General features: G+C 39.3%; 3 protein-coding genes across 4 annotated transcripts; 1 reads left to right on the top strand and 2 right to left on the bottom strand.

Moving 5' to 3' along the window:
• kbtbd13a (kelch repeat and BTB domain containing 13a) lies at positions 1-1497 on the bottom strand. Its single transcript, XM_030765105.1, has one exon. The coding sequence runs from the start codon at positions 1426-1428 to the stop codon at positions 1-3; it is 1428 nt and encodes a 475-aa protein (XP_030620965.1). The 5' UTR covers positions 1429-1497.
• A 2604-nt stretch (positions 1498-4101) lies between these two features.
• Positions 4102-6343, top strand: rasl12 (RAS-like, family 12). The gene is made up of 6 exons (XM_030766647.1): positions 4102-4279; positions 4381-4493; positions 4911-4967; positions 5394-5467; positions 5657-5847; positions 5944-6343. Exons 2-6 carry the CDS (start codon positions 4382-4384, stop codon positions 6281-6283), a joined length of 774 nt encoding a protein of 257 aa, XP_030622507.1. The 5' UTR covers positions 4102-4279; position 4381; the 3' UTR covers positions 6284-6343.
• A 659-nt stretch (positions 6344-7002) lies between these two features.
• si:cabz01068815.1 (Solute carrier family 51 subunit beta) lies at positions 7003-10761 on the bottom strand. 2 transcript variants are annotated; one of them, XM_030793206.1, is made up of 6 exons: positions 10707-10761; positions 10084-10150; positions 9499-9870; positions 8952-9077; positions 8482-8572; positions 7003-7976 (listed from the first exon to the last, which is right to left on the bottom strand). In XM_030793206.1, exons 2-6 carry the CDS (start codon positions 10124-10126, stop codon positions 7694-7696), a joined length of 915 nt encoding a protein of 304 aa, XP_030649066.1. In that variant the 5' UTR covers positions 10127-10150; positions 10707-10761; the 3' UTR covers positions 7003-7693. The 2 variants fall into 2 exon arrangements, with proteins under 2 accessions (XP_030649066.1, XP_030649074.1); XM_030793214.1 differs by lacking the exon at positions 10707-10761 and adding an exon at positions 10240-10414.
• Positions 10762-15795: the final 5034 nt, after the last annotated feature.

Raw genomic sequence — 15795 nt, forward strand, 5'->3', positions numbered from 1 at the left:
TCAGTCATAGCATTTTATGGGGAAGCTTGAATTGATGTCAAGGCTGGTTGCCAAGTCTTGGCCATTAGTCAAAAATGATTTTCCCAGAGGCGCTTTGCTTTTCTTTGGCAGTCTCAGGAGAAATGTCCACATGGAGCCGATTCTTGGAAAGCCCTTCATTTCTTTTTTTGTCCTCCATCTTTTGTCCTCAATTGCATACTCTACTGTTGCTCTCCGATTCAGGGTGAAAACAGAGTCACCCCTCACCACAGCAGTGAAAAGAGCTCCCTTACTGTTCTCGTATTGCCCTGTCATGGTGGTCCACTGACCTGAGGTCAGGTTGTAACAGTCCATCATGCATCTCAAGAAATCATCTGAAGGCCCATTCCTCATCACATAAAGATTGTCCCTGTGGGCAACCATACAGTGGCCATAGCTCTGGTGCCTTATCAGTGTTGTCACCAGGATCCATTCATCCTTGTTCACTACATATTCATAGATTTCTGTGGCATCCTTGGGCTTCCACAGACATATGAAAATTCTGTTCATTGTCTTGGCGCATGGCACAGCTGAAGCGGGGCGTGGCAGATGGGAAGCAAAGGTCCAAGTGTCAGTGGAGACTTCGTACCTTTCCACAGACGACATAATTGTTCTCTCATACTCTCCACCAATGGCATAGAGGTAACCCTCATGGCCCACTAAAGTGAAGTTATAGCGAAGCTGTTGCGGGCTAGAAAATGTGCTCCAGGTATCTGATGTCACATCATAGCAGAATCCAGAGCCTACAACTTTATTGCTGATGTCATATACACCTCCAACAATATACAGTTTATTGTCAAGCGCTGTAACTCCAGCCATCGTGGTGCTGGCACTGATAGGTAAATTTGTGAGGACCTTCCAATCCTTTTCCTCCTCGTCTAAATAACAAACTGTGCGCATGAAGTCCTGTAGCTGTGTAGTGGAGGGAGAGTGTGTACCTACGGTGACATACGAACTTGGAATGAGAGTCTCTGTGTATTTTATAAGCTCCTCTGGCAGGCACTTCATGTCATCCTTCAGATCCTGGTACATGTCACAGATGAACAATGCGGCACATTTGAAAAGCTCCAGTAATCCATAGGTGGCAGCTGTATGGTACATGAGCAGACAGTTGTCAGAGTTGATCATGTTTCTGAGATGTTTGGTAAGGAGCTCTACCTGAAGGAAGGCAGCGCACTCTATAGCTTCAACAATTTCATCTCCGTTCAGGAGGATAGGTCTCTCACCACTGATAACACTGAGAACCAGCAGGAAGCCACGAGCACTCAGTCCCTGCAGGTGAATCTCATCCTGCTGGCATTCCTTCATTCCTGACTGGAAAAGAGCTCTAAAGTACTCACAGTGTTTCTCCAAAAGGGCTCTGTCCACAACAAAAAAGCTCTCGTCCACTCTAAATTTCACACTGGTCATCTCCGAGCCCAGTGGCCAACTGGCTGTCTTTGCAGTCTCACTCTCTGAGCCAGCGCAGCTGCTCAGCTCCATCAGATTAGAGCTGTCGATTTTCATCAGTGGAAGGAGTGAGATTACTTTAAGGGCTGCAAATACAGAGTCTTCATAGAGATAGAGAAACTACAGATCCACAACGATGATGTTCTCTCATGAGACAGAAATGACTGGATTGGTCCCCACCGTGAGGCAGATGCACTTGACCATGTGCCCTCTGTTTCTGTTGTTCCTCACAACTACAAGAATAGAACTAGCTATACATAGCAGAAAAACGTGTGGCAGCAATGCAAAACATTATGCCACGGCCGTAACGGCAAAAAGCTGGCCAGGACACAGTGAAAGTAGAGACAGACAGCCGTAGCTATAGGCAGTAAGCAGTAACACTGATGATTTACTCCTCTTTGTTCTTGGCTGCTCTTCAGAGCCTGTGGAAAATCTGATACTCCCTCTCTGGCCAGGTGGGCTTTGCTGTGATACAACAATAGCATATCTGTCAGGGGTTCTCTTTGTTGCATGACAACATACCAAATGCCTCACAGCAAATGTTATTCAGTAGATTTAAATATATTTATTCTCTGAATTTGAGGTTGCACCCTGGCATTACAGACAAGTGACACAGTTAGAAAGCTATAAGAGGTATCTGTCATACAAATGATAAGCCCTGGTGTATTTCCCTCTAGTTCTCAGAATGAGTTTATAATTCCTTTAGGCATGACGCATGTGTTACGCGTCGTGCCTAACACCCCGTATTCATTCATTCATTTTCCAAACCGCTTATCACTTATTGAGGTGCTGGAGTCGATCCCAGCGCTCATTTAGGGAAAGGTGAGGGAAAAACCCTAGACAGGTCGCCAGTGCATCGCAGTAACACACCTTAAACGTTCTGAAATAACTGTAAAGTTTTAACGGGAGTGACTGTCAAGGAGTGATATATATATGTGTGTGTGTGTGTGTGTATGTATATACATACACACACACACACACACACACACACACACACATATACACATATACATATATATATAGGCCTATATATATATGTATGTATGTATGTAGGTAGGTAGGTATTTATTTACCCATTTACACATTTATAGGCCAACTTATAACAGCTTAAAAAGGGCCTTGATCTTGATCTTGAGGACAAACCATGAAGTCTGTCTTGATCTTGAGGACAAACCATGAAGTCTGAAGGAGAAGGACTGTAGCTGTTATTTAAACAGTCTGGTTATCTGAAATTAATGGGGGATACTACTAAAAATGTTGCCAGATGGGTTCAAATTAATTTGTGTTACTACTCAGTTTTATCCCCAAGGTGGTGCAACTAGTTAATCTGTTGTTATGCAACATAGAAGTGTATTCAACATCTGCGATTTACAGTTTCAATCCCAGACATGGAACTCCTGCTGACTGTGGCCAGGGATCTGACAGAACGCAACTGGTCACTTCTCCGTTGGCAGGTCTGTTGACCAGAGTGACTATAACGTAATGCCATTTTTTCAAGCGCGTTAATTAAGGTGCGTCATGTTGCAAGACTGTTCTTTGCAGCTCGTGGGGTGGCAGTATGTTGCGTCTCCCTCACGCGTATCGAACATTCGGCTTCCAAATTTCAGATAACATATGGTGAATTAAAAAGGAAGAATTCTCAAAAATCTCAGCATAGTTTTGCATTGTATTTCTCAAGTAAGCCAAGTTAGTCAACTCACAAGGAACTGAGATAATGAAGTGTGTAGGTCTGTTGCACTGCCCGTCCATAATTACAGTTATAGCGTATGTCTAATTTACAGTTTTGAGATTTATAATCACATACCAAGGTAACTGACTTCGCCTGGTTTCTGTATTTATTCAGCCGGCATTTTGCACAACTAACTCGAAGCACGTCACCGTAAAAACTGTACCCTCGTGTGAAGCACAGTGGTCGCAGGATTCTTTTATTAAGACTTTTTTTCTCCGTAGATGCTATTTCATTCACGGAAAGTTAATAGAGCACAATATCGATGCGTTCCAGCCTGTTGCTAGTCTCTACAAAAAGCAGGCACACGAGTTTATGTGACCCTTCACGCTAGAACAAGTGGCATCACCTAAAAGCAGTCGATCGGTGCTTACCATGAAACTGGTAGGGAATGAAAAGTCGAATCATTCTCTGATTCCATGATTCAAAATGAACAATAACTACAATCAAAGATAGTCCTACCTCTAACACTTAACTCAAAGCACTGGAGATCAGTCCAGCTGCGATTTTATATTTGCATTTTCAATGTCCCTCTTTCACAAAAGAATTTAAGACATTTTTGTAGAGTTTAGTGGTGGGGAAAAATCTTCAGTACAAAAAAGTGTCCCTGAGCTGCCCGCAAAAATAAAATCTTGATGGAACATGTAAGAAGCTTAGTTGTGGTCGGAAACCATTAGTTGTCTTCTTCTTTTACCAGGGTTACCTTATTCTAGCAAGAACTGTGACATAAGACTGATTTTAGAGGATCACAGTTCCAGCATATTTGCTGTACTTGCTATGTGCGGTTTCCTTAGATGGAGTTGGGCAGTCAATCATGCAGTCTACGTAAGCATCTGAATTACCAGCAGATCCTCACTTTTCGCCACAGAACTCGGCCTCTCAAGGAGTGTTCCCCATTTTTGTAAATAGTTATGGTTATGAAAATACAGTAGAATTCAGTGGAAATGGAGGAGATGCATATGATTGTTCTGAGTACGCGGCTTTAATGTACACGAATCCGTTCCCGATATGTTGCTTCCCGAGAAAACTTAACAGATTCCAGCTGTGCTGTGAAATGATTTCTTCATAGACCATACCGATACACAGGTAAAACGTCACCCTTAACTTTTCTTACGTGCTTGCAGCTGTTATTTTTGTTTAATGAAACTAACAGATTTTTCGGATCGTTATTCCTATCTGTATCTAAGGATGTCCCTCATGTTTGGAAAAGCTAGAACTTGTAACATTGTCACTGTTCCTGAACATGAACCAGCGGAATGCAATGTTGTTGTTCTTGGCGTTATGGGCGTAGGAAAATCAGGTATGTCCTCTTACTGTAAAAAAGGACAATTATAAGAAAACTACTCACGACAAATTACAGATAGAGATAAGTTGCTTTTGGAACCATTAGCAATCACTGGTTCTGGCTTTGTGCCAATCCTTGGTTTTTGGGAGATTCATTCACAAGACTTATTATCAAATAATTCTAAAATACATCTCTGTGACAAAGCTGTGTTTGCCTTACTCTCTACTATTTCATTTGATCTGGAACAGATTTGGTACCTGTGTAGTCTTAGATTCTAAGTTGGTAGATACAAAGGATTGGTATGAAGCCATTTCATCCTGTTCATATTCTGTAAGAGTGCTTACAAGAGAAAATAAACAGTTGGATATATCTCCTTGGAGATCATACATTTTTATAATGAATATAAGCAAGAAATGCTTTTTTCTCTTGTAGCTCTGACAGTGAAATTTCTCACTAAGCGTTTTATTAGTGAGTATGACCCAAACTTGGGTAAGTATTTTCAATCAAGTTTCTGTAAATTTCACAAATGTTAGTATGTAATTATTTTAATGAAGAAAAAGAACTTACAATCAAAATCAGTTAATCTGAGGCAAATGGATAAAGATCAATTCTATAAAAATTGCATAATATCAGCTGTATGTGTCATTTTGCATTGATGCATTATGAGTAAGAGTGTTGAAAGAGAACAAGTGAAAAGCCTCATACGTTTATCTATATGAATTCATTCATCTTTCCATTTTTGGAGTGTGAGCAATTAATCTCACACAAAGTTAAAAACTACTGATCAAGACCTTCATATGGAGAGATTTCATATGGCTCAATTTTTTTGATGCTGTGACAGTAGTGGTATTTTCTTGATCAGGTGCCAAGTCATTAATCATTTGATTCACATAAACGTTTCACTTGATTTCTCAGAGGACACCTATTCCACTGAGGAGATTGTGGATCAGCAGCCAGTTCATGTGAGAGTGATGGACACTGCTGACCAGGTAATTAACTTCACTTTCTCCCTGGAGTTTGTCAGTAACTTTGACTCACAGATGCTGACGTAAATCAGCTTTAGTTTGGTATCTGGGTATAATACACAGCAACTGATTTTCTTAGTGTATTTTACTGATGTATTGTGAATACAAAGATCTACAAGCTGTTCAGCTGTGATTTCATATGTCTCATGTCAGCATGGGCCCGTGAACTGTGAGCGTTACCTGGGCTGGGCCAGCGCTTTCCTCATTGTCTACAGCATTGAAAGTCAACGGAGCTTTGAAGGCTGTCAGCAGTACCTGGAGGCTGTGACCCTCTATACAAAGGGCCTTCAGCCTGAAGCCCCTGTCCTTTTGATAGGCAACAAAGTGGACATGGAGAGATACAGGTTAATCTCTAACTAGATCATACTCAAAAGTCAGCTTATATGTGTGGAAATGTGAGTGTTTGTGTGAGCCATCTTTCTCTCACTCTCTCCACTCAGACAGGTGAGTAAGACGGATGGCTCTGCTTTGGCTTCACGCTATGGCTGTCTGTTCTTTGAGGTTTCTGCGTGCTTGGACTTCCTGTCTGTACAGCACATTTTCCACGAGGCCATTCGGGAGGTAAGGCGTGAGACGGAACGAAACATGCCAATGCGACCTCTCTTCATCGCTGAGGACAAACCTGTAATCAACCTATCGTCTGCTCCTTCTCTCACTGCCTGCTACAAAGAGCTCCCTGCCCCAGCTACTGCCAAGCTGGTCACCGTCAAGTCCTCTAGGGCCCAGAGTAAGCGTCGGGCTCCCACTCTCACACTCCTCAAAGGCTTTAAGATCTTTTGACTCAGGGTTGTGTGTGGTACTGAGAAAACACTTGACTTTCATAGAGATTGGGGCTTGATATTTGACATGCCAAATTAGGTGATTTCAACCATAATGAAAGTATTTAAGTTATTTATGATACATGTGTAGTGAAGTTATCAAGATCAAAATGGTGATATATGTTATGTGTACGGACTGAGACCAAATAGGTGGGAGTGCACTCAAGATATGACACAGTACGATTATACAGCATTGTGGACACTGCTATTTTATTACTTTTGTGATTGTGTAATAAAAAATGCTGTTATATTTCATCAAAGGTACAGAAAAAAGGTGGTGTAGTGGTAAGATGCTTTAAATTTGATCATATTTGTTTGATTAGAAAAATAGTCAAATATTTTCCACTGAAATATTGTACAACTCTTATATTTAGTCTGAACTAAGCTATTTGTTTTAAGCCTCTTCACCTTAGACCACACACAAGTAGATTATCATCAATTATCATCAAGCTTTTTTGGGCAAATTTAAGATTAGTCACATACTGCTGTCATTGCAAGAACACCACAGGGAAATTATTTATCAAATGTATTATGTGTAGGTGGCAAAATGTTTCGTCTGTGTTGTTAAGACTCTTTTGATGATAATAATGGATGGTTTGGGGTGTATATAGGAATATAACAACTGTTTATTCTGTTCTGTGTGTTGTGTACAGTTAGTGAAAAAAAATGAAAATTAAAGAATTCCTTCTGATGATTGTAATTTGTAGGTTTTTCAAAGCACCATCAACAGTGCATCACACAGTGCAGTGTGTTTTAGCAGTGTGAAAACAGTGGAATGATTACACTGCAATTTCCTTCAGTTTCCTACAGTTGTAAAATCATCAGCATTTACTTCAGTTGTACATGACAGTGCTTCATAGATGTGACAGGAAAGTGTTTCTTATTAAGAATGATTTCCCTCATTCATATCTATTTATTTGGTAATCACACATTAAACAGTGGTATGCATTTTGTAATAAATTTCAGTAAACATGCACTGACTGTAATTTTGTCATTTTATAATTATAAGACTGTGATTAAATACATTAAATGAGCACCATGTGGCATACACTGCATAATCACTGAGTCCCTACATTCCTGTAAGTCATTCATCCAAGTCTGATATGTTCTTTGTCTTAGAATTTGAAAAGTGTCAGACTGTATCTGCAGTAACCACACTTAATATGTTTGCTTAAAAACGTCACAATATATATACATAGAAAATTACAAATGACAAGCCATATATTATATATGAATATATATATATAAAGTTATAGACCTATATGCTAGTTAAGTCTGGTTAGGTCTAATGAAAAACTATTCATCAACAAGCGTTTCTGAAGGTAATGGGGGATAGCAAAAGTTGTATCAGTATCAGTAACTGTCTTGTGTGTTAATGTTCCTCCTCTGGGGCCTCTGCTGAGACCTCTGAGAACAGATTGGAGACATTCCCATCCTTCCAAGTCACTACAATGTCCCCGGCCTTTATCCCATCTGTCTCAGACATATCTGCTGCTGGTTGGTTGACAAGATTACCGTCTTGCAGAGGGGATTGGTATGAATCCTTGCCCTCCTTTGGCTCAGAAATAACCTCAGCAATGACACGCAGCTCCTCTGCTTCAGGTGTTGCTGCTTTTGCAGCTGCTGCCTTGTACTTAGCTATCTTCTTCCTGCTCCTGTGTGCAAGATTTCAATGAAGAGATGTCTGGCTGAACTGCACTGAACATTCAAGCCCAACTAGAGGGATGGTTATAATATCTGAGACATGAGAAATATTTTCCACATATGCTGCTAACACCATAAGGAATTATCTGTTGGGTTTACGCGAACTTTTTCCACTGATATATGAAAGTGTTGTCTAAATGGATGGTTTACTTCTTTAAAAAAAAGTCTTACTTTTGGTTCCAAATTCAGATAGTAGGATTTCTTTTTAATAAAAGCACGTTATAAGTAGAACCTTTAGAAATGATCCCCCTTTTGAAACCATGCTTTATTTGGAACAGAATTGCTTTGAAATTCCAAATTCAATGTATTTTGAAATAGAATTTACATGTTAACTGTGGCAAGACTGGTTTACATCACCCGTTTTTATATGGTTTGTTTTTTATATAGTGGCGTATTTGGTTTGGGGTTTTTTTTATGGTGTATATGGTTTGCCATATTCTGTGCGTGAGTGCTCACCTGCTGGCCATCATGCCCGTGACAAACAGTACACCGCCCAGCAGTAAAGCTGCGAAAGACAGTGCCAACATGGCAAACTTCCATGAGGTTGCTGTAAACAGAGAAAAATTTAATCATTAATTGCTTCAATTCGACATCTTAACTTTAAGGTACTTTGGGTTCTAATGAAAACTTGGAGGACAGCTTTGTTAAGGACATGCATGTGAAACTGATCCAGAAGTATACTTAACAGCGTTTTAAAGACTGTGGACTCCATTTTACAGAGCATTAAAATCAAGAGAGAGCCACTCATACACACATGCTTCTATGGAGGCTGTTGGATCATTCAGTATATTTTTATGAACTGCAGTACCCAGTCTGTTATCTACGATTTGTCACAGCAATAAGAGGAAATTACACATTTTCATTCAGGTCGTTAACCTTTAGAAGGCTAAAGTTCCATTTCACCACGCCCCTCCTTTCATACTCACGGTCCTCTGTGCGGTAGTACCAACGAAGAAATGCTTTCTGCTCTTCAGTCATTCCTGGAACCCCACCTGCATCCTCACTTTCAGAAAATTCAAATTCATTTGGCTCATCGGATGACCTTTTGGATCCTGTGATGGTCAGCGCAAACAAGATATGATGCAACATTATCTTACGGAGTTGCACTCTGAGGCCACATCATTCTGTTATTAGTTTCTGTTACAGACTAATGATGCTATGGTCATTTAAAACCATACAATACAACTGCTAGAATAAAAACGAATTGGTTAAAAATAACAACTGCTATTTCTGTTTTAGAGCGACTTATACATCAGAAAGAGACAAATGGAAGTGTTATGTGTTACTGTGCAGTAACAAATATAGTGTGACAGATGCAGTGTACTTAAGAATGACTCATACCTCAAAAATACATACAATGACCAAACACCATGATCTAGGGAATCATTTTAAAGCAACAGTTATCAATACATGCTATTCCACGCTTAGTGCATACAGAATGTTGGTCTTTTTCGCTGATTATTTTTCACTCACTCAGCTTGTCTTGACAAATGTCGCCTTCGTCCAGAGATTTCCACCTGGTCGTTTTGCCCCGTGGGGACATGGTCAGTTGCCCTCTTTCTGCACTTAGCTCCAGGGATCTGTTCTGACTGATAAGCCTGTGATTCCGACACTGCCACTGGAGACTGTCAAGGCCATCACAGGGAACAGTTTTCACAGGGTCAGTGTGGAAGGCCGACAGACATTTCTGTGTGCCTGCATTCATTAGGAACCACTCATTTATCCAGGACCACTGCTGAAATTCAGAGTCAAGGCTACACCTCTTCAACTGAACTCCATCACTGTTTCCAGAGTCTTCCAGACATAGACTCTCAATGGTGTTATGGATCATGAAGCTGTTTGCTCCTGAAAACAGTAAAGATACTATAAATATACCAATGTAAGATATACTGCATCATCCACTAAACAGTAATGAAGACATGCCATTTGCGCTGCTCTTAGCATTAAAATTTTTAATCATTTTTTGAATCAAGTATGCATTTCAAGTCTGTCATCATCGTGGGTATGATGCTGATGACTATTTTTTAAACATTGGTCAAGAGTTTGAATCTATATTACCTTGCCAAATAAGGCATAATGCAATCCATACTTGGAACATCATCAGAAGAGAGAAGAGGTCCTTTGTCTAGAGGCAATGATAAGACATATAAACTTAAGGCGTATTTGTCTATTACATTCTTATGAAACACAAGCTTTAAACAATCCTTGCTTTACCTCACTGATGACTTATGCCGGAACATGCCATCTGAACAGGTTTGTATCTGCACTGACAGAATTCCCCGACCTTATTTCACCATTACATTTTCCTTTTTCTTCCTAATTTGTCAACATTGTCTGAATGGAGATTTTCCCCTTCTATTACAGAGCACAGAAGAGTACAGCTGTGTGTACCAAAAGTCCGCTTCTATTCTTATAAAACTTTTCAAGTACGAGGCAACCGTTCCTCTTGTTTGTCTACTGTTAATAATTTCTGTCGTAATAGTAAATATTCACTAAATATATAAACGGGTAAAAACAAATTGCTGATAGATAGATAGATAGATAGATAGATAGATAGATAGATAGATAGATAGATAGATAGATAGATAGATAGATAGATAGATAGATAGATAGATAGATAGATAGATAGATAGATAGATAGATAGATAGATAGATAGATAGATGAAATATGAGTAACTCACCTGAAGTGCGCAGAGTTAGTGGAGGATGTGAACAGTTGACAGAACATGTTTGGCATACTCACCTCAGGCATAGGATCTCCAAAGTTCATGTGGGAGGAGATTCAGCAGTGTTAGTTTTTTTTTCCTGGTTTATTATGCCATTTGTCTTTTATATGTGCAGACAAACGATACCTCTCCATGCCACAGGGAGGTCATGAGTCCTCTTATACTCTTACAACATAATCCTCTAGAATCTGGTCATTCAGAAAGAAACAAGTTTTTTCTTGTTTTGTACATGCTTTTACTTTCATGCATAATGTACATCATTGAGACATAATATTTTTGACTTAAAAATGATATTTATGCCTATGTTAGAAAACGTTTTTCACAGGAATGGTCTTTGTCATCTTGCAAGGCCTTTGTTCAAGGTTCTTTGGTTATTGTTTAGTTAGCCTTGGTCCAGCCTTGCCACTGTTGGAATGGAGCTGAGAGAGAAACAGTCTATGACTCAGCGGTCAAATACCTGGCATGTGCAGTTGTTGAAATATTTGTTCACGTAACATGATAGGTAGACATTCTTTTTTATGGCAAGTGGTTTGTGAACCAGCTAAGGTGAATGAACTCGGTGTCATTTCAAAGTGAAGGGAAAATGAAGGTGATAAACTGGCTGTTTTTTCATAGGAATGAGTTAATATACACCTACACACCTCAACCAATGAACAAACATGTGTTTGTACATTTAGAATGCCATGAATGCACATCTAATTCTGATGTGGAACATAAACCGTACAATTTGCATTTTGCTTTTTTCAGATGACATTAAATTAATGGGAAATTAGCGAAGGTTTTAACTCACTTTATTTTCAATCTAAGGAACAAAAAAATGTACAATATTTCTGGATGTAACTTGAATTTGTAATGACCAGTCATCAAGGAGGAAGTATTATGCAAAAGCCTGAGGGTGTATTGGGTTACTGCACTATTTGTACGATTTTTAAGATTATCTTAGCAAATATTTAGATGGGAAATAGGATGTGCAGTTCATTACAGACAATATTGGGAGCATTGTGTTGAAAATTGACCATTCATTTCATGGACTAAACATCATAAGGTTAGACTATTATGTGGTATCCTAAAGCACATTTTGTGCATATCCTAAAGAACAAATGCTGTTAGAACTCAGTACACAAGATACTGTCTACAGTCTACCATGGGGAAACAGCCACCATCATTCTGCACAAAGTACATGCATCCTTTTCCAAAATGCGTCTGGCTGTTATTATTGCCAAAAGACAAGCCAGCCAAAGAATAAAGAATGAAGACTCTGCAATGCTTTAGGATTTTTAAATGACCTCTCTCTTATGACATCTGTAAGGTTCAAGTTAGATTATGTTCAAATTATATTATGGTGTATTTTGCGTAGATCAGTACAAGAAATAACTTTCTTTATAAGTATCTACAACTTAGGGATTTGGTAGATAGATCAGTAAGTAGGTAGGTAGGTAGATAGATAGATAGATAGATAGATAGATAGATAGATAGATGAAAGTACACTATAATGCTGAATAGTAGAAGTACATGGCTTTAGTGTAGCTCGCGAAGCAGGACAGGGTGCTGCTGCCTCCAAGTGGATGTCCAAGTACTGACACTGAAACCCTGATGAAACAGTGTTGTCAAAGCAGAGGTCAATCAGCTATCTGCTCTGGCAGTAAACAAACAGTGTTTATATGCATCCCTGAGTATAGAAAACCATGATGAATTTCACTTCAACATTTGGAAGATCATTAATCATATAGCCGGGAATGACTCTGATCAGAATCTGCTAGAGCTTTTCCTGTCCTTTCTGTCTCCCCTCTGAACACAGGGGCCACTCAGGGATGTGTTAGTTCACCTGTCATTTTTATGTAATACCCTAATGAGTGTAGAAGTTGTAACCCTAACAACTACATAATCAAATTCTCAGATGATACTGCCATCTTAGGTTTACTGAAGGAGGACAGTGACATTTCAGAGTATTACTCAGAAGAATTGACTACAAAATTACTACAAAAGAACTGTAGTATGGTGTGATGATAATCACCTGGTGGTGAATGTTAAGAAGACAGAGGAGATGGTGTTGGATCCTAGAAGAGTGGGCGACAACAGACCACTGGTCATCCACGATGAAACCATCTCACAGGTTTCTTCTTACAAATATCTTGGTGTTTTTATTGATAGCTCACTGCCCTGGAGCATGCATGTTGATAGTCTCTGTAGCAGACTACAACAATGTCTGCATTTCTTGCAACGACTCAAGAGTTCATGGGGTTGATCAGAGGTTTATGGTAGTCTTTTATCAGGCGGTCTTTGAGAGCCTAATTAGATATGGCATCACAGCTTGGTTTGGTAACCTCTCTGTGCAGCTGAAGTCAGAACTAGTCTAACTCATACAAACTACGTGGAAGATAACAGTTGTAAGACAACATCCATCCCTGCAGTCTACCTATGAGCAGGCTGTGCTAAGGCAAGCCAACAAGACAATAACCGATCCATCTCATAGGCTACACACTGAGTACCAGCCACTGCCATCAGGGAGGAGGCTTAAAAAACCACGCTGTCGTTTGAATAGATTTAAAAACTCTTTTATCCCTATTTCAGTAAGAATGTTCAATAGAGGCAGACGTAATTGGGATGGAATCAGTATGACCATATTACAGATGTCATGTCTCTCTGTGCTTTCTTTTTACTTTTCTAGCATTATAGGTTTTATCTATTTTATTTGATCTATTTATTTATCTATCTTTTTTATGCTATTCTCTGTCTATTTTTACTGTACGTTTTGATGATCATGTTCTTAGCTGTTTTGCCCTGTCTTTTATGTATGTGGAATGTTTTTCTTTTTTCTCTATGGATGCAGCATGGGGGAAGCCCAAACCAAATTTCCTACAGTGTGGGACAATAAGGTAAATCTTGAATCTTATCTGTTTTGTACCTCACTACCTAATCTTCACAAGGAAGGCCATGGAAATAAACTGTGAACAGTGTGGTCCTCAAGCTAAATTGGGAAAAATGGGTTCTCCTTTAACAAAATGACGCACGACAGACAGACAGGATCCTTTCATATCAGCACCCTCTTGCTGTGCGTGATGCAATAACAAGCCATGAGGATGGCCCGCCCTTTCCTGACCAGCTGTGACGGAACAACATAGTGGAAAAGTCCTGTAGCCATGCGCCTCTTTACAATAGGCACCCAAGATTGAAAAAGCTAGGAGGAGATCAAAAGCAGGAGATCAAAACTCCTCATGAAAAAATCATTCAAGAAATGGTAACAGCCTAAACACTCTGTGAGCTCTACTTAAAGAGAGGCTAAACTAATGTGAGTTCAGCTCAGTGTCTAGCTATTGAATTACCAGACAGACTTGGTAACAGCAGATATGAGATAATGAACTGAGATGGAAATGTAGATGTTGTGTGATATACAATTAATACTGTTTTTAACTGTTGCAAATCTGGCCTTGTCATTCTTCCTGGGGCTCCTTAGCTGAGAGAACCACACAGAATGACAGTTTTAGAAATCTTCCACAAAGACTCCAAGGTCATGAAGAAAGGACGACACTGTGAAGCTACTTTCCTTGACTCGTATACACAAAAGCAATGGAAATGATGCTGTAATGAATATTCAACTGATTTGCTCGAGATGTTCAATGAATACCAGCAATAGTGATTTTGGCAACTCAGGCCTATTGCATAGGTTTACAGTAATTGCTGTGGTTTTGAATAACAGAGACTTTATTTTGTTAATTTGTGTGTAATTACTTAAATATGTACATGTTTATACATTATTCACTGGTTTTGGAGACCATAGAAAATAAAGGCCACTACATAAAAGTAAAGCTTTTAGAGAAGAAAATCCTCTACATGATAAGAATACTACATTTGGGGTAGACCAGAAAAGCAGATTTCTCTGTCTCTGATTTCATGAGTACACAGGCGAGTGTACTGTTGATGTCACGCAAGAAGATGAACAATCAGTGAAGCCAGGTTCACAGAGGAAGACGCATCTTCTGTACATTCTTTTTTTTGTTGTTTGTTTGCACATTAAATAAATGCTTTAAGATGTTAATACCAAGACAACAAACAAAATGAAACACAAAAACAACGCCGGATTTTCTTAATGAGTATCCAAAATTAGTTATATGATGATCATTATTTTTAAAATAAAGGTGAACCGGTTCACTCTATTTACAGCTTGGTTTGTACCTCGGTTGCTTGAGAGAAAATTTGATCAAGTCAGAACTGAAGTTTTTGGGTTTTTTTTTTAATATCCACACATTTTTAACATACACATCACAAGAACGAATTCAATTTAAATAGCAACAAAGCTCTTAAAAATTATGACCAACTACTCTGACCTTTCCAGTTAAATGCTCGGATACTTCGATAGAAGAAAAGCAAGTTTTGGTTTGGAGAGGCCTAAATTTTAGATCGATTTTAATAGTTTATGTGCATCTATATCTCACCCCTATAACGCCACCTGTGTCACGTAAAGGTAAGCGTTTGCGAATAGAGATGCATCAGTGTTCAGCAAAGTTGATGACCGTTTCATATACAGTACCATCAAACTGTGGTAAATTATCTGCTGAAAATTTAAACAAATTTTCTGCGGTATACTTTCTCGAAGTTTCACCAGCTTTCCCACACACTCTTATCAGCAACTGGGAGAAGCTGATCCATGTGAAGCAAACTCAGCCCTTTGGCGTAATTTCTTCAAGCAAGCCTCAGCAAATGCCTGCTGCAGTCTTACGTGCGCTGTGTTTTCGTGTCTGACGTTTCTCATCCATCTTTTGCGAATATCGCGCCACCTCTGTCCTTTTCAGACCAAACACATTGCATCGTGAATCGAAAATACGAAATGTGCGGTAAAAGAAATTATATGTAATCTGAACTACGCGTAATATGTAGCTGCAGAGTTGAGAGTTGCATTCATTGCCAGAATTGGTTGATAAACGGCGCTCAAAGCCGGAAGTAAACAATACGGTTTCCCCTTTCGATTACGTCAGGTTTGAGATAGAGTCCATTGTAACCCAATGAGAAATCATATGCAAATCACCTCTCCTACAGTAGGAAGTGG

This window comes from Chanos chanos, chromosome 2 (genome assembly GCF_902362185.1).
Source record: "Chanos chanos chromosome 2, fChaCha1.1, whole genome shotgun sequence".
In the NCBI taxonomy this organism is placed as follows: domain Eukaryota; kingdom Metazoa; phylum Chordata; class Actinopteri; order Gonorynchiformes; family Chanidae; genus Chanos; species Chanos chanos.